General features: G+C 41.8%; 1 protein-coding gene across 5 annotated transcripts in view; it reads left to right on the top strand.

Annotated features, from left to right (window-relative positions):
• The window catches only part of SYNE1 (spectrin repeat containing nuclear envelope protein 1), a 662,466-nt gene that overhangs the window by 156,778 nt on the left and 480,333 nt on the right, over nt 1-25,355 (top strand). For all 5 annotated transcript variants that reach the window (XM_089694288.1, XM_089694287.1, XM_089694289.1 and 2 more), the window contains exons 3-4: nt 8,608-8,669; nt 24,258-24,353. In XM_089694288.1, the coding sequence (XP_089550414.1) occupies nt 8,608-8,669; nt 24,258-24,353 (158 nt within the window). The remainder of the gene's footprint in view (nt 1-8,607; nt 8,670-24,257; nt 24,354-25,355) is intronic.

The following is a 25,355-nucleotide window of genomic DNA, read 5'->3' as shown; positions in this document are numbered from 1 at the left end:
GACATGACTCCACACAGTTGCAAATAGTTATAAAATGAGTGCCAGGCAAGATTTATGTTTGTTCGAGCAGTGCTTTGTTCAGAAGAACAACTTTGGAGTTTAGTATGTGTTCAAAAAGTATTTCATACTTTAGGACACTCACCGCTTTAAACCTATGCTGTCTATGTTTTGAAGAAGCAGTCTTCATACAGAAGCATTCTTTCTAGTCCTTACTTACTAAAGAATAAGTTCACATTGATCAAGTAAGAATAACCAAACTGAATCCTTGTGGTATTTACTGTGCACCCACAATGCATATGGGCATGCTCATACGCCATACTTAGCAACATTTTCCTTCTAGTGCCCAAGATTTTGTCACCCCTGCCCATGACCCACACATGATATTCCCCTCTTCCATGTGATCCAGCACAGATCCCACCTGTCTTCTGGACAGTCTTGCCCCTAATTATGTGCATGCTCAGAAACTCAGATAAGGGGTGCTGTGATCTCAGGACACAACTTGGGACAAAGGACAGAGATGCGGAACAGTTGTTAGTAAAATGAATGCTCCAGCCTATCATTGATGCCAAGTGTTATATGTAAAGCCATCCATAGAGGGATCGAATCTCGGCCCCCGGCAGCAGGGACTGGCCAAGATTTGATCCACCTATGGGCAGGCTGATTGTATCCAAGTTGATCCATTGATCAACTTGGGTACAATCAGCATGTTGGATTTTCAGCATGCAATTATTCCCAGCCACTATAGAAATAATTGTGTTCTCCCTACAGCACCCCAGGCCTAGCCCCCCCCCCTTCCCTGCCAGGAGAACACAATAGCTCCACGGGAGGAATTCCCCCATCAACATTGACTGTGATGATGGGGGAATTGTGGTTGCAGAACAGAAAATCTCATCATCTATGGCCTGCCTTCGTGAATGTATGCATCACCTTTCAAATGTACACCAGTTACAATGTACAAATTTGATTTCTTCTAATGTGTTTTATTCTGTGTAACTGCTGTTAAAAGAGAAGTAAATAAACATTTATACCCATCTAGGTGGATACAGCATTGATCCTTCCTAAGCCTGGATCAGCTGAGTGATGTCAGCCGACAGCGGGCTTTATCCTGCTGTCAGGTGAAAACAGGTCACAGGATTGCAGAACAAACTGCACTCCTGTAACCTACAGGAGTATAAACAAAATGAGGAAAGAACAAAGAGAGGGCGCACAGGCCTAGTGCATTACCATAAAAAATGTTTAATAAGAAATAAAATAGGTGTTGTACTCACAAACGACAATAAAGTCATGGCACATCATAAAAGAACAGCTGGGTCAACTTTGTCTGAGGAAGAGGCAAGTCCTCGAAACGCGTCAGCCTATTGGATGTCTACATTCCCCATTACGGACTGTTACTCAGCGCGGTGTTGACCCAGCTGTTCTTTTATGATGTGCCTTGACTATTGTCATTTGTGAGTACAACACCTATTTTATTTCTTATTAAACATTTTTTATGGTAATGCACTAGGCCTGTGCGCCCTCTTTGTTCTTTCCTCATTCAGTATATTTGGATTCCCCCGGTCTGTTGAGGGCAGCAAGGTGTGCATGTTCCAGGACATTCTTAATGTGGTTGCACCCTGCATTGAGTCCATCCCCAAGCGCAGGAGCATTTGTGTTTGCTGGTTCATTGTATAACCAAAATAGCTTTGGCTATGTTTCTCCTTGAACACTTTAAATTCACATACCGTGCAAGATATAATTACATTAAGGGCCAATTCTCACTTTGCCGTTCTGTTGCATTGCGTTGTTGCACGTTGTGTCTTGCATTAACATGCATAGCAATAAATCAGTCCATTCAGATGAGTGGGCTTCCATCGCACCAGGACAGACAGAAAAATTAGATCTGCACCATTTTTGCTGAGACAGCACACATAGAATATCTTCCCCTTTCACCATCTCCATAACATAGGGTGGAAGTGGTTTATTGTCTACATAGAAAACTGAGACAGAGAGCGCAGAAAATTACCATCTTGCAAGGACCAGCTGGCATTTTCTTGCTTTTATAAAGAGATATAATAAAACACTTTCAATTATACATTTCAAAGACCAAAAGGGAAAAGTTGGATGATAAGAGAAGTTGCTAGGATTTACATATACAGTACTTTAATCTGTAAAAAGTGAACTGCACAGGCAGGGGTGCCTCCTGGGTAGTGTTTATGATTAATATTACATTGAATTGCTTTCCAATGTTATTGTAGTACCCTCCTAGTCAGCTAATTAGGAATCCTAATTGTTAGTCAGAGACTGAGTAGCAATCTGCGCAATAGTCGGAGGGTCAATTCAGGTCAGAGCTGAGAGGCTCTGAAGACCAGCCTTCTGAAACTTCCCCCTGCTCTAGGACTTTGGAGAAAGATCATGAAGCAGTGGGCTGATCTGAGGAGTGGCTGATCTGCACTTTTCAAGTGATCCTGGCCAATACCCAACAGGAGGCTTGGGAAGGGGCCAGGACAACCCTTGAAGTGACAGAGCCTACTCAGCAGGGAGGAGAGAGCTGGAGGAGAGTTTGGGTAGAAGAGGATGTAAAGGTTGGAGAGTAGGAGCCTGGGAGGGGGCCCAGAGGAGAAGGGTCTCACCTCCAGGCAGGGGCTTAGGAAGGAGGAAAGCTTGGACTTTCACTTGCCACCTGAGAAAGGACAGCCTATTTAGCAGGGAAAGAAGCCCAGCTAGAAGGCCAGACAGCAGCCACCGACCCATCCACAGCATAGGAGAAGGTAGTAAGTGTGTAATCCTGCACCCTCTGAGCCAAATAGGGGAAGGAGCACTCTGGTGGGAAACCCGTGTTTAGCCACTACCCGGGACTGTCTTCTTTTAAAGCGGCAGGCACTAGATCCCCTGCTCAGGGATTCCTCCAGGCAGCCAGATAGAGGAGCATCTAGGGTGGTACTACAGGAGATGCTGGCAAGCTCTCTGAAAAAGACTATTTGCTGGAATCACTTGCACATAGTTCAGGAAGTTGTCCTCAGTCTCTCAGTTCCATTGGGCATCCTGTACACCCCTATTCGTATCCAAGTTCTACATCTCCTAATAAAACTTCAAAACAAGCTCAAGGACTGGTTACTGACTCCTGGGTGAAAGTCTATGTGGAAAATGCGTGTTGCCTGGCTGTGCAGAACTATAGGCGGACCCAAATACTTTTCAACTCCTAAGGGGATAGTGCTACATTATTACTAAGAAAGCCATCATAAGGCCTAGGGGGGTGGAGTATTCTTATACCGCACATCCACATTACTTTGTACAGAAGTGCAAATACTTAATGAGTGAGAATGGGTTTGCAGCCTTGTACCCAATTAGTAAAGTTGTTCTCTCTATTTGCCCTAGTAACCAGTGTAAACTAGACAAAGGGACGGTTCACACCAAATGCAGCCCAGTACGTTTTTTTTCTGCATCAAAAATGTATGCATTGTAGGTTGTTTTCCAATGGCATAGTTTACACTAGTTCAGTCAGTTCCAGTTCCAGGAAAAAAGTAGAACATGCTCCATTTTTTCTGCACTTAACTGTACTGGAAAACACATAACAAAGCACCAAAATGCACCGAACGCCCATGTCCTTATTTAAGGTGAAGAAAAAATAGAGAAAAATGCACCGGAATGCTTAAAAAATGCACCGAAACCCATAAAAAAAACATCAAAACCGTGTATGCAGAAACGCATCTGGAACGCATCTGGACGATGTTTCCAGGGGGTGAACTGACCCTAAAAGTGAAGGAAAGTTCTCAGAGATTTCCTCTCTCTCCCTGTTGTGTCCATGGAACAGGAAGTGAAATAAAATCTCCCCAATGGAGCCTAAAGTCCAGTCAAAACTTAACTAAGTTTAAACCTGCTCCCACCCCCATTTTAAGTCCTATACTAACTACCCTGTAAAAAAAAAGATGCTTATACTTACCTCCCAGCTCCAGATTCAGGGGAGAGAAGGGACAACGAACTGGTGCCCCATAATAAACCTATGGGTGACGTCACCACCCAGGCTTTGCAGACATTGGCGCTGCTCTCTAATCTCCTCTGAAGCCAGCCACTGGGGAGATCGTTTGACCATACAGGAGTGCTCTTAGAATAGATAAGTATAAGCATCTTTCCTTTAGTATAGGTCTTAGAATAGGTGTGGGAGCAAGTTTAAAGTGGAACTATAGGCAAAGCATTTTTTTTTTTCATTTTAGATAAAGCAAGGGAGAGTTATAATCCCTGTCAGATTTTTTTTTCTGATATCTGTGTCCCATTGGGGAGATTTTCCTTCACTTCCTGTCCTATAGCCAAACAGGAAGCAAGAGGAAATGCCTGCAAATTAGAGCAATGTCTTGGGGACCCCCAGGTCACCAGAACTATTGTCCCCATTGGAAGATTTCCCCTCTATTACTTTTCTGGGGACAACCTAAAATTTGGGATTTTCTTTTACTTTCACTTTCAATGATGATGGTAAACAGGACAAATAGAGAGAGTGAATCTCCTTAATGGGGGCACAAACAGCAATAAAAACTGACAGGGGTTCTAATCCACCTCCACTCTATCCATAACTAAAAGTTCTTTCATGTTGTGAGTGCTGCCTGTCTGCTGGCCATCTTCCTGGATTCCCTGCATGCTATGCGGCTTTTTCTCTGCTGTTTACTTTCAATTTCTAAGGACAGAATCTGGTGCAGCTGTGCAAAATAACCAGTCAGCTTCCAGGTTTTAGACCCCGGTCACATCAAGCCCGACTTTGAAATCGTGCGACTTACAGTGAAGTCGCACAATTTCAAAGTTGGGGGCTATGCCGATTTCAGGTGCGATTTGCAAGACATCTTATACAGATGTCTATGCAAATCGCATGAAAAATAGTGCATGTACTACTTTAGAAATCAATGTGGCTCCGACCAAGTCAGAACTGCACCGATTTGACCTCTGTAATTGTGGACAATAGGGTGCGACTTGGCATACGATTTGCAAGTTGCTTGATATGCCAATTGGATGCCAAGTCACTCCCAGTGCGACCAGGGTGTTATTGTCAGCTTAATTGAACAAACTGAAGTTAGGAGCTGATTGGATGCATGCACATGTGCACCAGATTCTGTGTGCTCCATTTTAGTAAATCTCCCCCCGTGTATAAAGAAATATATGATTTTACATTTTTACCATAGATGCGCTTTAACCCCCTCAAAAACCCCCCAAAAACACGTTTTACTTTAGATATATTTATCTATCTTATTCTAAAGCATCTGGTAGATATTATACTGTTAGCTCCTTAAACAGGTTTTCAATTTTACCTTTAGATCTCTTAATGGTAAAGGTATGCAGAATACAGGATTTTAATGCGACTGTTTCTGAATCCAAAATGGAACTACACTGTATCTGAGCACCACACATCAAAAACACTATCTAAGTAATTTTTAATGTTCAAAGCAAACTCACCCATCCATCCATGTCTTTATGCTTTTTTTTTTGCTGAGAAATCCCTTTGAAAAATACCTCCCAAGGATTTCGAGCTGTGGCCATCTTGAGTAAGGGCAGATAATTCATGTAGCATTTATTTCCTGGAATCCATCTGCCTGTAGCTCAGGCATACAGGCAGAAGGTGTGTTTAGCTGAGTAAATCCCTCCTGAAGACTCCTGGAATATATGACATCATTTGCCTAGGCCTGGAAACCAGAAAGTAACTGAAGAAATGTAAAAAAAAAAAGTTTAAAACAAGTAAATATATTATACCTTCCTATCCATTTACTAATACTAGCAGTGTAGTTATTAAAAGTGGTCAGTGAAGTTCCACTTTAAGAACATCTTTTGTTCTGGGGTCAAGGTTACTGACTTCAAGGCTCTAGATCAGGGGTCTTCAAACTTTCCAAACAAAGGGCCAGTTTACTGTCCTTTAGACACTGATGGGGCCAGCCTGTGGCCAGTGGGTGTAGACAATGCCCTGAGAGTAAACCATGCCCCATCTTTGGTGTCAGTAGAAGGAATATTGCTCCATCATTGGTGTCATTAAGAGGAAAATTGCCCCATTATTGGCATCAGTGGGAGGAATAGTGCCCCATAATTGGTAACAATGGGAGTAATAGTGCCCTATAATTGGTATCAGTGGGAGGAACAGTGCCCAGTTGTTGGTGTCAAAAGAGGGAGTAGTCCCCTGTATCAGTGACTGGAGTAATGCCTCAAGAACCGGATAAAGGCAAGCAAAGGGCCGCTTCTGGCCCCTGGGCCATAGTTTGGAGACTGCTGCTGTAAATTACAATAGCAACTGGTCCCTCATTATAAGATTATCATTTTTTCTGCTTTGTTTGAAAACAATATAGCAAAAGCTGAAATCCCCAATAAGGGAGCATACATGCATAGAGCTCTTCGTCAGGACCTGTCCCTATCAAGTGTTATGGTCAGTCTCATGCTTTGCAGAAGGCTTTTCAGAAAAACATTGTATATCTCTCCTTTCTATAAAGGAAATTCATGGGGAACAAATCAATTATTTACCAACTAATTTCTCTTCATGGAAGACATTAATATTTCATAGGGAAATACTCCAGTGCTGTAGACAACGTCTAGGTGGAAGTGAAATTGTGGGGAGATCTGTGAAGCCAGGTTTATCTTACAAACAAGGATGTCTGTATCTCTTTCCTGTTGAGGGAAGGAAAGACATATCCCTGGCTTTATGATTAATGACACAGCTTGCTCTGATGAGAGATTCATTTGTAGTATACAAACATATCCGTTATAGATGTTTTGCTATGTATGACCAGTTCTAAAAATCACAGGTTACCAACGATAACTGAGATACTATTAGAATCTTTAGGGCTGTGTTCATTTAAAGTGAACCTGTCATTGATTGAAAATTGTGTAAGGTATCAAAGCCCTTTCTGGTGCCCTAAGATACCTAGGATCATTGTCAATTCAATTCCTGTGTTCTTGCTGAGGCGCTTTATTCCCGGCCCAGGCTATAAAAAATTGGCCATGACTCCTGTCCAGGTTTGTTCTGCTCTCCCTGGCATAAAGTTTCTCTCCTGCCATTCAAATGACAGTGCCTCTACTTCCCACTGCGGCAATATCACTTGACAGTTGATTAGGAGTGGAGAGGTTTGGCACCATGGTGTAGAGGGTACTTAACCCCCAAAAAGATGAAAGCCCTACTGCCCAACCTGCGTCCCATGGGCCGCACATCATATTCAAAAGGGTCACATGCTGCTCTCGGTACTCAGTTTTGTATTGTCCTCTGCAGAATATCCACAGCTAACAATGTAGCATGTCTACACTTTCTGATCCTCATTCCCTCTGGGTCTGCAGTTTCTGAGAGTTCTCTCAAGCATTACATATATTGAACATTATGTGTGGCCCTTTGGTGATGTCAGGGGCCGCATTTGAGGTCCCCTTTAGCTCATAATTTGACAACCACTAGACAAGGGCAGGTGGACCTGAGGGAGCCACCCCTCTTAAAGGCAAAGGAGTGCACTGGACCCCAGCATGTAGCACAATGGCAACCAGGGTCCTAGTGCACCCACGTACCAAAAAATCAAACATGCATAAAAGTGGCCACCCGCCCAAGTCTATAACTGGCTTATGAAGCAAGGACACATAAACAGGCATCACATAGTGAAAAACCTGCCCTTGATCTATCCATTAAATGCATGTGCCTCTACTATGGGGACTCACAAATTTTAGAGTTAGGACCACAGATGATCAGGGTGCCGTGTCGTGGCTCTGTGGCTTACGTATGTATTTGCAAATGTGTGCTAACTAAACCCCTGTTATAAACGCATACTGTTAGACAGGTTAATTCGGTTGTTAGCAAGCTGGCTGGCAAGTTGTCCAAGAACATTGTTCTCTCCCCCTTTTTTCCCTATCCTGTACCAGCCTTTAATCAGTTTTATTTCAGTTTTTTTTTTTATTAATGCTTACAAACTGAATAGCTGATCTTTTAGGCTCATGCTCATTGGTGCTTTGGGCCATATAGCATAAAATGTATGTTATTCTATGCTGTATTTTGGCACCTGGGAGCAACAGGTGTTGCATACCATTGCTTGTGCAAATGAATTGTAATAATTGCAGATATACGCACCTCTGAGCGTAAGCATGCGTACAGGAATAAGCCCCTGGATGTGTGCGCTTTCAGGAGTGTACATCAATACACATGCAGGTGTTTAAGCAAGTACCAGCATATACCTGCCTATAATCAGATCCTGTGAATAATTTAAATGGTCGGCTGTACGAAACATCTGTGGGCTCCAAAATCCAGCCACCGTTTATGTTATGTGGCCCAATATCACCATGTGCATGAGCACTTTTCCTGTTTTTCATTAGTTGTGAAAATCATAATTCTGAAAAATTCCCCATCAATAGCATAGCCAAAAAAAAGTTACCATTCCGCTCTGAGTAAACAATTTATATACTATGGAACCAGAAATAAATACATTATGGTCACATAAAAAGTGATTCCAGAAGACACAGTACACTTATGAAACAAGAAAGTCATTGTCTTTTTCCTTACATTATCTGTAATAATTTATAAAGTACCGTATTGCATAATGCACATTTTCAGAAACATTGGTCTAATGCTAAATCAGTGCTTTCTTGACACCATGTCAGTTGCTGTACTTACTTGGTTTTCTTTTTCTTCCACAGATGAACAAGAAGCAGTGCAAAAGAGAACCTTCACAAAATGGATCAATTCACATTTGGCTAAGGTGAACCCCAATGTATATTTCTAATAAATAAGCATACTCAGTACTGTATTTTTATAAGTCGTATTTAAAGTGCTATTAAACCTTCACTTTTTTAATAACAAACTTGGATTTGCACGGACATGTCCTAATCCTCCTCTTCTGGGGTTCCCTGTCAGCGCTCTTGGCTCCTCCTCCCCTGTCAAGCAACCCCCTAGCAAGCCCTTTACTAAGGGGGTTATTCATGTGGGCTCACTCCAAAGACACAGACAGTGTGGTTTTGCCCCACTCTTTCATCATAGGATTTGACAGTAGCAGGAGTCAATGGCTCCCCCTGCTATTAATCTGCCCAGTGAGGAGGGAGAGAGCAGAGAGAGCTGCTGCTCTCATGCACATTGCTGGACCAAGATTGGGCTCAGGTAAGTGAAAGGAATGTAGGGGGCGGGATCGTCATTTCAAAAGGATTTTTACTCTAATGCAGAGAATGCATTAAGGTAAAAAAGCTGAAAGAGTTACTAAACTCCTGGGTTTAGTGTTGCTAAACCCCTGCATTCACTACATATATTCAGTCTTCCACAGTACACAGAACATGGAAATGCAATTATTTTAGTAAATATAAACTGCTAAATACCTTTTCTCATCAGCAGTATATAGCAGTCTTGTGACTTCTATCAGTGTCCGGCTAAGCACTGGTTAATCTTGTAGGAGGAGTTTTCATTCTCCTCTGACTGTCCAATGAGGCTGCACAACCCTCGAACCTCTGTGTGGACAGTGCTGGTTGACCCTGTGCACATGCACCCTCCAGAAAAAAAAAAACCTCTAGCAATACACACCAAACCGAGCATGTACAGAGTGTCTCCTAGGGCTGTGTACTATCAGCAGATGGATTGGGGACTGTGGAAGAAGGGGAGGATTAGAGAAGACAGGATCAAACAGCCTTTTTACAGTGCGGAGGATTAACCCCTTAGATTCCACAGTGAGTATAACAAGCATGCTTTACTGAATATACAGGCTGATTTTACTGTTGTGGGTTTAAGGCTTTAACCAAATTAAAACTGCACTTTGTCTTATTAATTATATTTACATGGGTTGGATTAAAATGACTTTACAAATCTCTGCAATCTATTTATGAATTTATTGATGGTAAACAGCATGGCTGGATTCCTGTTGTTACTATAAAAAGTTGTTGACTAAAAGTCAGTGCTGACTTAGACAGCCCTTTTGTGTGGTCTGCGGACCTAGGTTCCCATCAGCTTCTGTTAGTATGATGATGAACTGAGGATTGTACAAGATGTATTAAATTTCAAGGCAAGTCTGGACTGTACTTCAGTGGACAGATACAAATGCCTATATAAGGACAGTATTAAAGGATAATTAAACGATAACAACCTCCTGTGCTGCTCAAAAAAATGGACTAATAACAATTATGGGGAGGAGGCTGCTGATACCCAACCATATACCAAATGGATAATATGCAAAATATAAAGTGAATTGGTGCAGCGCTTCCCCAAAACTACACTACTCCCTCACTGTCTTATCTCAAAATTAGATAGAATAAACCAATAAATGATGTACAATAAATACATAAAATAGAATAGAATGCACATAAAAACAGTTTGAATCCAAATCCAAAATGACTCATACAAACCTTTATAAGTGACTAATGAATGCCACCAGTGCAGTTCAGTGAAAACAACAACCCATTCTTTCACAGTTCACAAAGTGAGCTGATCCGCTAAGTGATCCATAGATGAACAGAAATTGAATAGATAATGTGTGGATAAAGAAACGCCAGTGAAAGAAAATGTCCTGATGGGACTTCAATAATTATGAACTATAATAAACATAAAAGGTGAATCCCTAAATGTGGAATCAATACTCGCACTAAAAGTAATGGTGACCACAAAGGCTGTAAATTAGCCAAAATTAATGAAAAATAGTGAATCTCTGAATATAGGATCAAATATATCACATAACTGTGACAAGTGCAGTGATAATAATAATCAACATAAAAAGTGAATCCCTGAATGTGGGATCAATAAATACATTAATATTAATAGTGACCATAAATTATCCAAAAAATAGTGAAAAAAATCCGTGAATCCCTTAATGTGGGATTAAATATATCACACTAAAGTGACAAGTGCAGTGACTATAAGACCCAAAAAAATTAAATAATTAAAATGAATAAATAAAATGACACATAAATATGTGGTATCACAGCAAAACGTGATATTCAGAAACCTCTGTTCCTGTGTCACATAAAAATTGTCCAGAAAAATAAAGTTCAATGGTGCGTAGAAAAACATCAAATAATACAACTCAGAAGGTGCAAGTAATATAGTTATATTCGCATGACAACCAGAAGGAAATAATCCATAAACGGCTGAATTGCCCCCTCACCTCCTTGAAGCGACCCAAAGGGCCAAAACACCTGTTAGAAAACAAGAATGACCATCCACGGCCTTCTTCACTCTCGGATAGTATCAGTCCGCAACAGTGGTATCCCCTTCACAAGTTAGTAAACGAAGCAGCAGAAAAAGGTACCAGGGGCATCTCATGGGGCCCCCTACTGACCCCGGGCCCTCGAGCAGTGCCGAGTTTCCAAATGGTCAGTCTGCCCCTGATACAGCCAGCTCCCATCAAAAGGTCAGGATAGAAAAGAAAGATATCTCCCATAGTGTAAAACTGTTTAATATTAATTAAAACATTTATAGCCAAATGCCCAGTCACTTTTTCAAAGCATAAAACAAGCTGAAAAAAACCTCATGCTATGGGTGTACTTGCATGGGCATTTTTGAGTGTAGCAAGATGGTGTCCACGCTGGAAATACGTCACCACATTCCAAACATGGCTCTGCCTATGTAAACAAGGCAGAGCTCTGTTTTGACAGGGGGGAGTAAAGGATCGTGTGTCCCTGCAAAGCTGAGAACACGATTCTTTACTTCCCCTAGTAAAAGCACCACCTTTTGTACACCAAGCACATAGCTAGGCACACAGTTAACCCTTTGATCACCCTAGATGTTTAACCCCTTCCCAGCCAGTGTCATTAGTACAGTGTCAGTGCATATTTTTAGCACTGATCACTGTATTGGTGTCAGTGGTTCCCACAAAGTGTCAGTTAGTGTAAAAATGTCCTCCGAAATATCGCAGTCCTGCTATAGGTTGCTGATTGCCGCCATTACTAGTATAAAAATAACTAAATAGACGCTATAACTTTTGCACAAACCAATCAATATGCGCTTATTGGGATTTTTTTTTTACCAAAAATATGTGGCAGAATACATTTTGGCCTAAATTTATGAATACATTTTATTTTTTTACTGGATATGTTTTATAGCAGAAAATAAAAACATATAGTTTTTTTCTTTTTTTAATTGTTGGTATTTTTTGTTTCTAATTCAAAAAGTAAAAAGTACAGAGGTGATCAAATACCACCAAAGGAAATCTCTATTTGTGGGGGTAAAATGATGTACAGCATTGTATGACCACACAATTGTCAGTTAAATTAACACAGCAACGTTTCACAAAAAATGGCCTGGTGAGGAAGTGGGGTAAATCTTCCGGAGGTCAGGTGCTTAAAGGTTTTTATTTCTGTCTGTGAAGCCATCAGGGAGTTTTTCCTTCATGTTCTGCTCCTGTGACGCCCAAAAAAAAATGTAGATTGTTGGCTGTCACTAGAACTGGAAGACATGAACAGCAATAAAAACATTGTCAGACTTTCTAACCTTGTCTAACATTGTCAGACTTTCCTTGTATTCCTTTGTAATATTTAACATATTGTAAGTAAACTGCTAATCAAGAATGTTTATTTTTCAAAATATGATCAGTGTACAGTGAGTACATAAACCAGCTCGTAAAGGAAGATGATGTATACCTTCTCATTAGCCTACCTCATCGCAGGCTATCCCCTCTTCAGTCTATCATGAATACTGCTGCTAGGCTCCTCCACCTTACTAACCGTTCCGTATCTGCCACCCCTCTCTGCCAATCCCTCCACTGGCTTCCCATTGCCCAACGGATAAAATTCAAAACATTACCAATAACATATAAAGCCATTTATAAGTCTACCCCAAATTACATCACCAAACTTGTCTCCAAATATCACCCAAACCATACTCTCCGCTCCTCGCACAACCTCCTGCTCTCTAGCTTCCTTGTCTCCTCCTCCCATGCTCATCTCCAGGACTTCTCCAGAGCTTCCCCCATCCTCTGGAACTCTCTACCCCAATTTATCAGACTATTGCCTACTCTGCTTTAGGCAATCTCTGAAAACCTATCTCTTCAGGGAAGCCTACCCTGCCCTCAGCTAATAATGGAATCTTCTATTCCTCCTACCAGTCCATCCCCCACAGTTTCTACTACCTTTTGCACCACTAGCCCCTCCCTCTTAGATTGTAAGCTCCAAGGAGCTGGGCCCTCCTAACCCTCTTGTATTGAACTGTATTGTTGCTGTATTGTCTCCCGTTATATTGTAAAGCGCTGAGCAAACTGTTGGCGCCGTATAAATCCTGTATTATAACAATAATCTTTCTGGAGGTCTATGTCATTAGCTACTGTGTCAGATACTTGTTCTTTTGCCACAAGCTGTGGTTCCGTCCATCGCCTCCTATGTCATTCCAGGATTGAGTTTAATTTCCTTTCATGCATTTAGCGACAGGGATGCTTCAATCATAGGTTTTGATTAAGTACCATGGACCATGAGGACCACAGAGGACTATGGAGGACTCCATCAGGTATCACATACCTGATAAAGGGGTCCTGCGTAGCCCTGAAACCTCACAATTTACTGCCATGATGTGATTGCTTTAATATATTTTTGGATGCTATTTTGAAGATCCATGGTGTGCTGGCATGTATATTTTGACATGGTTTTGAATTAAATGCGTTGAAAGCTTTGGGATACATCCTGGAAAAGCAGTCTTTGTTAGGTTGGAGCAGGGCTCAATCATATCTGCTTCAATATCTGCTCACCTCAGTTATTAAAAGCTTAGAACCCAAGTGGTCACTACTTCCTTTACCTGTTCTTCCTGACACAAGGCTGCACATAAACCCCACCATTGCTCACACCAGTTTAGTTGTGGAAAACTGCAGTGGCCATCAACACCAAACTAATGCGAAATTATAAACAAGACTTGTGAGCTGCTATATCAGATACTTCATGCCAAACCAAAATACAAATTAGTGTATCACCTACACCTAACACATGCTCATACAAATGTGTCTACTGCATATATTACAAAAATGTACTGTGCTCCACTTTTACCAATAGACACCTTCAGTGTCAAAATTCACTACAAAGATTGTGCACCCCCACCCATCGAGCGTCGTGATGTCAAAGCCCCTCCCCTATGCATTACGCCACTGGGTAATGTGATCATTCCCCCTGATGAAGCCACGTGATGGCGTAACGCATATTGGAGGGCTTTGACGTCACAATGCTTCTATAGTGACACCAGTTGGCTACATGCAGGATATCATCACTGCTAAAATTCAGGAGGCAATTTATTGCACAAAGCGCTTCTGTATATTGATCATGGGAGTGTACTACTTTGTACTAATAAATGAGTATTTAAGGATAAAGCACTATAATCTGGTTATTCTCTTAACATACCCACCGAAGGAGGAGAGCCACTAGATGAGCAAAATGGGATCCTATTCAGCTGGATACCATCCCATCCACACTTGGTCCAATTAAAGGGACACAGACTTTATATGACCTCGCTTAACGGTTTGGTCATATATTTGAGGTGAGAGCACAACCGGTGGGGGTGCACGAGTTTTGCACTAAATATAACTATTAAAGTGAACTCAAGAATTGGGAAGAATTATATATGGAAAATCTTTTGTTATTTATATAGGGGATTTATGTAAAATTGCACTTATATATTATTTGAGTGAAACTGCACATATTTATGAATTCTATTGATAAAAGTGGAGCGTGGCACATTTTTGTATTATAACACCAACCTACTGCTTTGAGAAGAAAGATGTTCTTCTTGAGCCTCTTTTCAAGAAGCTAGCTATTGCTGAACAGCATAGAGCATAAGCTGATAGGGCCTGAAAACTTCAATTCTTCTTGCTTTGGAGATAGCAGCTGGTATATTTAGTATAGTAGGCCTATATCTTTTAATGAAGGATAGAGCCTTGTTTCTACTTTTAATACAGAAAAGTTTTAAAAAGAGAAACATAATGAATTCATCTAAACTTTGTAGACAAGATTGCAGAATCAGAGATGCAGTTATATACTCTCCTTTATTCTCTCCTTTATGTGTTTAGTATGTTTATATGTTTGTGTTCTCCTGGTGGGGTGGGGGACAGGGAGAGCAGTCCCTGCCGAGAGAAGACAGTGATTATTGCTAGAGGCTATGACAGCCGCTTGCGATAATCACATGTAAAATCCGTCAGGCTGCTTGTACCAGATCAAATCTTGGACGTTTGATGCTGAAGCGGCCAAGATTTGAACTGTTTATGGACAGCCTAACTAAATACCTAAAAGGAGTGAGCAGTAGGGACTCCAGTGGAAATAATAAGCACTGATGTAAGACTAAGGGACTTAGTGTGGGCCCTTTACACTTTTCTGATTCAGTCAGTGTTGTACTATTCTTAGACTAATCAAATGCATCTTAGCTTTATTTCCACACTATTGATCACTGTATAGAATTGTGTTTCCACAAATGCAGATTCTATGCCTGTGGTATTATTATGCACTTTTACAAAGTACTGTAACTATATATGAATATGTAAATAGGGTCTCTCCATTACAGTCTTGATTACATTTTTTGAGCAGTAAAACATGGCCGTATAGATCACCATGAGTGTGGAAACTCATACCATACCAGTCACAGGAAAGCTGTAAATACATAACTCCATATGGTTGATTATCCAAATAAATAATATTACAAGGTGAAGTTTACACTGCACACTCACTATTTCTCAGTGATACTTGATCATTGCGGGTTTCTGTGTTTATTTAGCACAGTTCATTCTGCCTATCCCCATGGTTGAAATGCTAATAAGGTCTTGAGGGGAGAATTAAATTATCAGGAACAGCTTTTCTATCTCATGTAACTTAATTAAGTATGTTGCTAATCAAAAGTAAATTCTGTTATTGAATAATGCCATTAAATAATGTCCATGCCTTAACTGACAAATTACCCTAATTTATCTATTTATAAATGTTTTTCATAAGTACAGATTGCCATCCACAAAGCTTAAAAGCAAATGGAAAACCAATTTGATTATGACAGTAAGCGTTGTTGGAAAGCAGCATTGATTTGTCATCTGAAACAAAAAAAGATATAACAGAGTTGAATTTTGTTTTGCCAAATGTGTAAATGTGTTACTATCTGTGCCTTGTGGTGCACTGAAATGCTGGGTTTTCCAGGTGTATGGGGGTGCCATTCAAAATGGCATCATACTGCCAATTGTGCATTACCATAAGTTGCTGTAATGCAGGGGTGTTCAACCCGCGGTCCACAGGCCGTATGCGGCTCAAGAAGGCTATGAAGTTGGCCCAACACAAAATCATAAACTCACCTAAATATGCTGATTTTATTTCTGGCACTTAATAAAAGTGTGTTTACAGTTAGCGAATTCATGAGGCTGAAGGAGAATTTGACAGTGTCTCTTTACTGGACTTATAAGTTTTCATCTTTCCAAAGAAAAATATCCAACTCTTCACAATCACATCTTATTCATATCATCAATTTTTAGCAGCACCTACATTTGTGAGAAACTATTTTCAAGGATGAAGTACACAAACGGCAAATTTAGAACCAAAATATCTGATGAGCTTCTTGAGAATTCATTGAGAATTGCTACTAAATTCATTGAACCAGATATTGATGCGTTAGTTTATGAAAAACAGTGTAAACTCTCATGCTAGTTTTATGTTTTCCTTTTTTACTTTTATAATAAAAAATATTACAAAAATGAAGTTTTATTACTCAGATAGGTACATTATCTATATCAGTGAGCGTTGTGATCAGCTTGACTTTTTTTGCTTATCTGGTTTCTTATTGTTAGTGTATTTTATGTTTGGCCCAAGATAATTCCTCTGGTCCAGCTAAGTCAAAAGATTTGACATCCCTTCTGTAATGTATGGTAAAATTGCATTTTATTGCATGCTGCCACAATTCAATAGTTCGAATCTAGCCTTACTGAAAGCTGTGCAGGAAGTGTTGATGGTACATATTGGGAAAGTATAAATATGCAATGTTGTCCATAAATGCAAACACAGGGGTCACAGATTCTCATAGGTTGCTCAACTCGTAGAGGGACCAAATCAGAGTACTTCAAAGTTTACCATGTATACCAAGGGTGATTAGTAGCGAAAAAGGAAAAAAGTAATTTTCAGAGAGAAAACAACACATTTTGGTGATAAGATATGCATCCCTTCTTGAAGACTATAAACAATATAAAAACATCAAAGTCCTCAAAATGGAAGGAGAGTGATATCACAAATACTAAAAGTACATCTTTTTTTTTATAAAAATCCATGTTTCCACGTGATTGTATTTTATTTTTAATGTCAAGTTCATTTAATGTGTAATAGTATAATTATTATTAGTAGGCCATATATATTCCTGTATATGGGCTTTCATACGTGGGCAGAAACAGTATCTAATTAATGCACTTGTTCTGATGGAAGCAGTTAGAGCCCCCTCCATCCTCCAAAGTCTATGTACATATAGTGTCCTCTGGCATCTGGCTATGCATTCAACTCCATCTGTAAAGACACCTTCTTAAAGATGCTTCCTTTCATAGACTTCTGAATCAAACCTGATCAAGTGGAACACCATGGGAGAAAGCATGTAAAGAAAAATATAGAGTATAAAATACATGGCTGCCATAGCTGTCCTGAAATTGCCTGTTGCCCAGTTGTCTCTGGCTCATATAAATTGAGACACTGATCGGGAACAGGCATGCAGTTCAGGAAACTTACATTGAACTCTGTACTTCTGATCTGCAGATGTGTTCTGAATCAATTATTTAAAAAGAATACTAAAGCCACTGAACCAGCATGATAACCAAGGAAATAGTTTAGCATTGAAAGCGTCCATACTTCCTTACTGATGGTTTCTTTTATGATTACCAAGTTTGTATTCTTCCTATTTAAAGTGGAACTCAAGCCAACACTTTTTTGCACTGTCTTAAATAGAAAGGGTATGGGTTAGGACCTCTATTACGTGCTGTGTGTGATCCTTTTGGAAAGAAGTGTGGAAAAATGTCCTTGGCATGGAAACAAATAGCAAGAAAAACCTAACGGAGGGCATTTTTTTTCATTCTGTCCAAAGCTGTGAAAAAAAAATGTTTGACTTTAATGTTATACTTTACACTGGTATTCATAGGTTGCTATATGGTGTGTGTAGGCAGTGGTACAAATTTTATCATCTAAATGCTTGATTTAAATAACACTCCAATATTCCTTCATTGGTGAATTGTTAAATACAAACGTCATCTTTTTCTTTCATCCCTATTTCCATGGTATTTCCATGTAGTCATCTCTGCTGGAAGTGGAGAGGAAGTTTTGAAGCAGATTGTCAAAGCAAACGTTAAAACGGATGAGTTTTTTTTATCTGTTCGTTGTATGCTAGCTTGATATTGGCACAATCCTCTGGAAACTGTTATGACACCTTTAGGTAAACAAGCTTGCCATGTGAAAAATGATGCACTTAAACTCCAATTATCACACCTCAGCAAAATATAAAATCCATCCCAGAGTCATTGATATAAGTGGAGCATTTCAGCAGCAGAGGCACTATAGTAAAATGTCATAGTAAATTGTTTTTAAACACAAGTGCACTGCTTCGTCTTCCTAATCTGGAGTTGAGATATGACTACTGCTCTTTTAATTACGTTTTTGCTGCCTATCACTACCATTTATGTTTTATTATATTAGTCCCTCACATCTTGAGCTTGCTTTAGAAGGATTGTCTTGTCACTATTATAACAAATATGTGAATGTAGTTAATGCTAATAGGTACATAGCTACACAACTAGGCTGGCAAACGTTAGTGAATGTGGAATGCCAGACAAAGCATGTTTTAGTTTAGAAGTGTTGATTTGGTGTTGGGCCGCATTTATAGCCATTTTAGGCCGCATGTTAGACACCCTTGCTTTAGATATAGTTCAATTAGAGCTAGGACATGTATCAGAATCTCTATAACAGGTGTACAGAAAGAACAAATATATACACTAAAGTGATTCTCCTCACTGCCTGTATTTTGTCATTAAATTAAGTGGCAGAGGGGTGTCCAGCGGGAAGGACTGGGGAGAGGAAACATTGCTGGGCAGATGTGCTCATGACTGTTGGTTAAAAGAAGCCAAAAATTGGAGGAGACAGAGTGTGGTGTTAAGTACATGTGTAGTGGCTTGCATATATATGGACTGGTAACTATGACAGAAAAAAGACTGACAGTGCTGAGATTGGAAGTAGATCATGGTGTGGTGTCTATATGTATTTGGGCTTTGTTGGGGAAAAAGAGCAGTGCAGGGCAGTGAGTATGTGACCATTTGGTATAGGGGACTGTAGTTAGGAGATGGATGACTGGGACTATGAAGCGATGCTGGTTGGTTTCTCAGGAAAGGAAGCCACACCTGGGAGAAACTGAGGGGGTAACAGAGCAAACAGGGCAAGGGAGAGCTTGGGAGAAGACCACAAGTTGTGGGAAAATGAGTGGGTGGAAAGTGGCAGAATATGTTGATAAAATGGAATGAAAAAAATAAATGTAGGGATTGAGTGCCAAGCATACATGTATAATAGGGACCTTAGACTGTAAGCTCCTTGAGGGCAGGGACTGATGTAACTGTACAGTGAGTAAAAACAATAAATGAATGTAGCGCTACTCCTAAATATTAACAATCAATATACCCTTATGTGAATATTTGACCAATAAACATGTAGTGTTAAATAAATAACACAGACTACAAAAACAAAAAAGTGCCACAATTAAAAGTGACGTACCTATAAACAATATATAAATACCACCATGCAATGTGACACTAAATGTACTACATCAAATATTAGTGTTCTACAATAAAACTCAAACGTGGAGGTGAATAATGATCCAGTGAAAAAAGTGATACATCAATACCACTAAATATAAATAAAATATAAACCATGCATAGGACTAGTGCATATATACCATGCATAGGATTAGTGCATATATATGAAATAAACAAGCCATACACTAGTGCCACAATATATAACAGAGGATAATACCATACATAAGTATAATATATGTGAAAATCTCAATATGTGCAATAAATGTACATCAAACAAAAAATAGAAAAAAGAAAATGTGTGACACAATGTGAAAATCCTTGTGCAAACAACACACTAATTAGATCAAGCTAGAAAATTGGATCCGTGGTCCAAAGTCCAAGCAGTGGATGATACCACTACTTCAAATCCAACACTCGTGCTGATAAAAGTGAGGTAACTGCTGGTACAAAAATCCAACCGACGGCTAGATTAGTCTCTCACCTCCAGACTTCAACCTGTGAGGGTCAAAGCGTATTGTGGGATCACACTCTCAGATCCTTGTAGCATACAGCCTCTTCCACTGGTCTGCTCTCCCCGCACACAGATCTCCCTCTCAGGGTGGTCAGCAATCAGGTAGTGGCTCCTCTCCTCCCCGAATCCTGGCCCTCCACCACCTCCCTCACCCGCACAACACCCTCCCGCCTCCATGTCCTACCGCAACCCCCGCAACCTAGTATCTGTCCCCCTGCTCCCTAAAATCTCCCCCCCGTTTTCATGTGCACTCCTGAACGCCCGATCGGTGTGCAACAAGCTTACCGCCATCCACGACCTCTTTGTTTCCCGCTCCCTCAACCTCCTGGCGATCACGGAAACCTGGATCCAGCCCACTGACTCTACCTCCCCTGCTGCACTCTCCTATGGAGGTCTCACCTGGACCCACTCACCCAGACCTAACGGTCGTAAAGGTGGTGGGGTTGGTCTGCTCCTGTCACCGCAGAGCACCTTCCGAGTCCTCCCAAACCCCCCCTCCCTATCCTTCGCCTCCTTCGAGGCCCACTGCGTCCGACTATTCTCCCCAACCCCCCTGAAGATTGCTGTGATATACCGGCCTCCTGGATCCATAACCCGCTTCCTGGAAGACTTCTCCTCCTGGCTACCCTTCTTCCTCTCCTCTGAGCTACCCACCATCATTCTTGGGGATTTCAACATCCCTGTCAACCTTGACAACCCGGACACAGCCCGTCTCTTCACTTAACCTCCTCCTTTGCACTTGCACAGTGCATACAATCCACCACCCACTCCGACGGTAATATCCTTGATCTTGTCTTCTCCAACCGCTGCGCTCCCCACAACCTCACTAACACCCCCTTCCCTCTCTCTGACCACAACCTGATCACCTTCTCTATCTCCTCGTCCTCCAACGCCTACCCCTCCAAATGTCACACTACTACCAGCCGTAACCTCCGCAACCTTAACCCTGCCCCCCTCCACTCTGCAGCTGATCAACTCCACGACCGCATTCTCCCCCTGTCCTGCCCCGACTTGGCTATGACTGCCTACAACAACGCGCTGTCAGCAGCCCTTGACTCACTAGCGCCTTTAACCACACGCAACATCAGACTCCGACCGCTCCAGCCCTGGCAGACTGATCACACCAAAACCCTCAAACGACGCAGTCGTGCCCTGGAGCGACTATGGCGCAAAACAAAATCCCAACAAACTTTCACCTGCTACAAATCTGCCTTCCGCACCTACACCTCCTCCCTCCACGCAGCCAAACAAGCCTACTTCCTGACCCTCATCAAGGCCCTCTCCTCCAATCCTCGCCGACTCTTCTCCACCTTCAACTCTCTACTCTCTCCACCCCCACCTCCACCCAGCACCTCACTCACCGCCCTTGAGATTGCCAATCACTTCAAAAACAAGATTGACACAATTCGCAAGGACATTGCCGCAACTCACACGCCCTCTCAACCCGTCCCCTCTCACACAGCTACCCCATCATCCCCCCTCCCCCTCGACATTACCCGCAGGGACTTCGTCACTGCTCAAACTCCCTCCAACCCCGTTCCCCCTCACTCAGCTACCCCCTCATCACCCCTCTCCCACGGCCCCACCACTGCTCTGACCTCCACTCCCACCCCACCCTACATTCCTCATACTGAAGCTCCCCCAACACTCCACACCTTTGACCTTACTACCATCGAGGAAGTCTCCAAGATCCTCTCTGATGCCCGCCTCACCACCTGCCCCCTCGACCCTATCCCCTCACAATTCCTACGACCTCCCTCCCCCTCCATCCTACGCTCCCTCACCCACATCTTTAATCTCTCCCTCTCCTCCGGCACTTTCCCCTCCCCACTGAAGCATGCACACATCACCTCCATACTTAAAAAGCCCTCCCTGGACCCCAATGACCCAAACAACCTCAGACCCATCTCCCTGCTCCCACTTACATCTAAACTCCTCGAGTGCCTCGTCTACACCCGCCTATGCTCTCACCTCAACGACAACAACCTCCTCGATCCCCTACAGTCTGGCTTCCGCCCCCTACACTCCACCGAAACCGCCTTACTCAAACTCTCCAATGACCTTCTAACCGCCAAAGCTAATGGCCACTATTCAGTGCTCCTACTCCTTGACCTCTCTGCGGCCTTCGACACAGTTGACCACCCCCTCCTCCTCAAAATACTACACTCCCTCGGCCTCAGAGATTCTGCTCTCTCCTGGCTCTCATCCTACCTGTCACAACGCTCTTTCAGCGTTACCTATAATGCTACCACCTCCCCCTCACTCCCCCTCTCTGTTGGGGTCCCTCAAGGCTCTGTCCTTGGGCCCCTTCTCTTCTCCATCTACACCTCCTCCCTTGGCCAACTCATACACTCTCACGGCTTCAACTACCACCTCTATGCCGACGACACACAAATCTATCTCTCAACCCCCCACCTCACCCCCTCAGTCTCTGCCCAAATCACACACCTACTGAGCGACATATCAGATTGGATGTCGCTCCACTTCCTTAAACTGAATCTCTCCAAAACCGAGCTCCTTGTCTTCCCCCCAGCCCGAACCCCACCCCCCATTGACTTCTACATCACATCCAACAACGCCAATATCAAACCCGCTCTGCAGGCCAGAGTACTTGGTGTCATTCTGGACTCCAACCTATCCTTCCAGCCCCAAGTCCAATCTTTAACAAACTCGTGCAGACTCCACCTCCGCAACATCGCCAAAATCCGCACGTTCCTAACCCCAGAAACCACTAAACAGCTCATCCACTCCCTCATCATATCACGACTCGACTACTGCAACTCCCTCCTCACTGGCCTGCCTCGCCGCTGGCTATCCCCGCTTCAGTCCATCCTGAATACGGCTGCCAGACTCATTCACCTTTCCAACCGCTCCATTTCCGCCACCCCCCTCTGCCAATCCCTCCACTGGCTTCCGATTGCGCAACGGATCAAATTTAAAATCCTAACACTGACGTACAAAGCTGTCCACCATACTGCCCCGAACTACATCACTGACCTAATATCCAAGTACCGCCCAGCACGCACACTCCGCTCCTCACAAGACCTCCTTCTCTCTAGTTCCCTGGTCTCCTCCTCCCATGCCCGCCTCCAGGACTTCTCCAGGGTGTCACCCATCCTCTGGAACTCCCTGCCCCAACCCATCAGATTATCACCTACTCTCCTCTTCTTTAGGCGCACCCTGAAAACCCATCTCTTCAGGGAAGCCTACCTCACCCCCTGCTAACTTGCTGACCTCCTCCACTCTTCCTACCACTCCATCCCCCACAGCTATCTCCTCCTGTACCACTATCCCATCCCTTCTAGATTGTAAGCTCGAAAGAGCAGGGCCCTCGATCCCCTCATGTTTTGCATTGTATTGGTATTGTTCTGTCACATGTTCTGTCCCCCTTTGTAATGTACAGCGCTGAGTGAACTATTGGCGCTTTATAAATACTGTATAATAATAATAATAAGGTATGGGTATGTGCCAGTATCTCAAACACAAACACAATCTCCCATAGTGTAATATGTTTTATTCATCAAACAGATCCAAATACAATAAAAATGCATTCACATCGATCTTCAGTCTTTAACAGCTTCAAACCACATGCTTTTTGGGTGTACTCTGCATGGGTATAGGAAAAAGGTGCACCAAGATGGCCACCACGCCGGAAGTGCGTCACTACGTCAGGCCGACGCGTTGCGTCACAATACCATGTGACTTCCTCAGAGCTCTTTTTATTGTGGCACTTTTTGTTTTTGTAGTCTGTGTTATTTATTTAACACTACATGTTTATTGGTCAAATATTCACATAAGGGTATATTGATTGTTAATATTTAGGAGTAGCGCTACATTCATTTATTGTTTTTATCACTGATCACGGGTATATGATTTAATGTTGGCAGCTTCTCTCATCTAAACAGTTTATTAGATTGGTAGTGCAGGAGGTTCATACCCCTATTTTGTATAGTAAGTAAAGTGCCGTGTAAGTTGTTGGCACTATATTCAATAAATACTTGCAATAAATAGATATATTTATAAAGTTATAAATGTCTATCTAATGGCAATGCATGATGCTGACTGTGGTATTGTTGTTTTTTCTTTTATAGAGAAATCCTCCTTTAGTAGTAAATGATCTTTTCGAAGACATAAAAGATGGAACAAAGTTACTTGCATTATTAGAAGTCTTGTCTGGACAAAAACTGGTGGGTAACATAAAAAAGTGTTCAAAAGACCTTTTCAGATACAACTTAATTTAGTTTAATTTGATTTGAAAGTATATCATAATATCATTACTATCGTTTGAATGCATTTAATTAAAGGTTTTAAATTTAGTTTAAAGTGGAACTGCACTGCATCTGAGCACCACAAACCAAAGATGCTATTTAATTCACTGTTTATATTCAAAACAAACTCACTCACTTGTCTCTGCTTTATTTTGCTGAGAAATAACTTTGAAAAACTCCCCCTAGCATTTCTGGCAGTGGCCATCTTGAGATTCATGCAGCATTTACTTCTTGGTATCCCTCTGCCCTCAGCCTGGACATTGGCTGAGCTGAGCTGAGAGCCCTCCCTTCCACTCCCGAAGACTGCTGGGATGTATGATGTAATTTGCCTAGGCAGGAAAAGGGAGTCTGCCCATTTTTTACATTTTTGTTGTGTTTTTTTTTTTTTGGTGGAGGGGGTAGTTGTTTTTTTTTTTTTGGGGGGGGGGGTTGTTTTTTTTGGAACTTTTTTGTCTGAGTATAGATCTATGCCTGTCCCAAGCAACATATACATCCCAAATATAAAAAAAAGTTTAAAATAAGTAAATATGATATACCTTCCTATCTATTTAGTCATTCTAGCAGCATAGGATTTAAAAATAGTCAATGTTGATTGGGAGAAAGAAGTTTCACTTTGAGAACTAGTAGTTTAACATAATTATTTTAATAAAGTCTGGTAAATTTAGCAAGTTTGCAAAGGCAACACTTTTTCTTTTCTCCTGCTGTTCTTTGGTAATTTTACTCCAAAGGCATTTACAGATACTTTAGGTGTATTTTTTTTAAAGAAACCACTCAGCTTAGATATGTATGCTGCTTTGATCAGTTTAGCTTTGGCATACAAAGTGAAAATGGAGCACGCTCAGCTAAAGTAATGTCAAGGATACCTAAATTTTTAACTGAACAAAACATTTACTCTGCGCCTGTAGGCATTTTATTTCCTTT

Source organism: Staurois parvus, unplaced genomic scaffold, assembly GCF_062004578.1.
Source record: "Staurois parvus isolate SC_StPar_1 unplaced genomic scaffold, SC_StPar_1.0 ptg000657l, whole genome shotgun sequence".
NCBI lineage: Eukaryota > Metazoa > Chordata > Amphibia > Anura > Ranidae > Staurois > Staurois parvus.
This window is presented reverse-complemented; position numbering and strand designations above follow the sequence as displayed.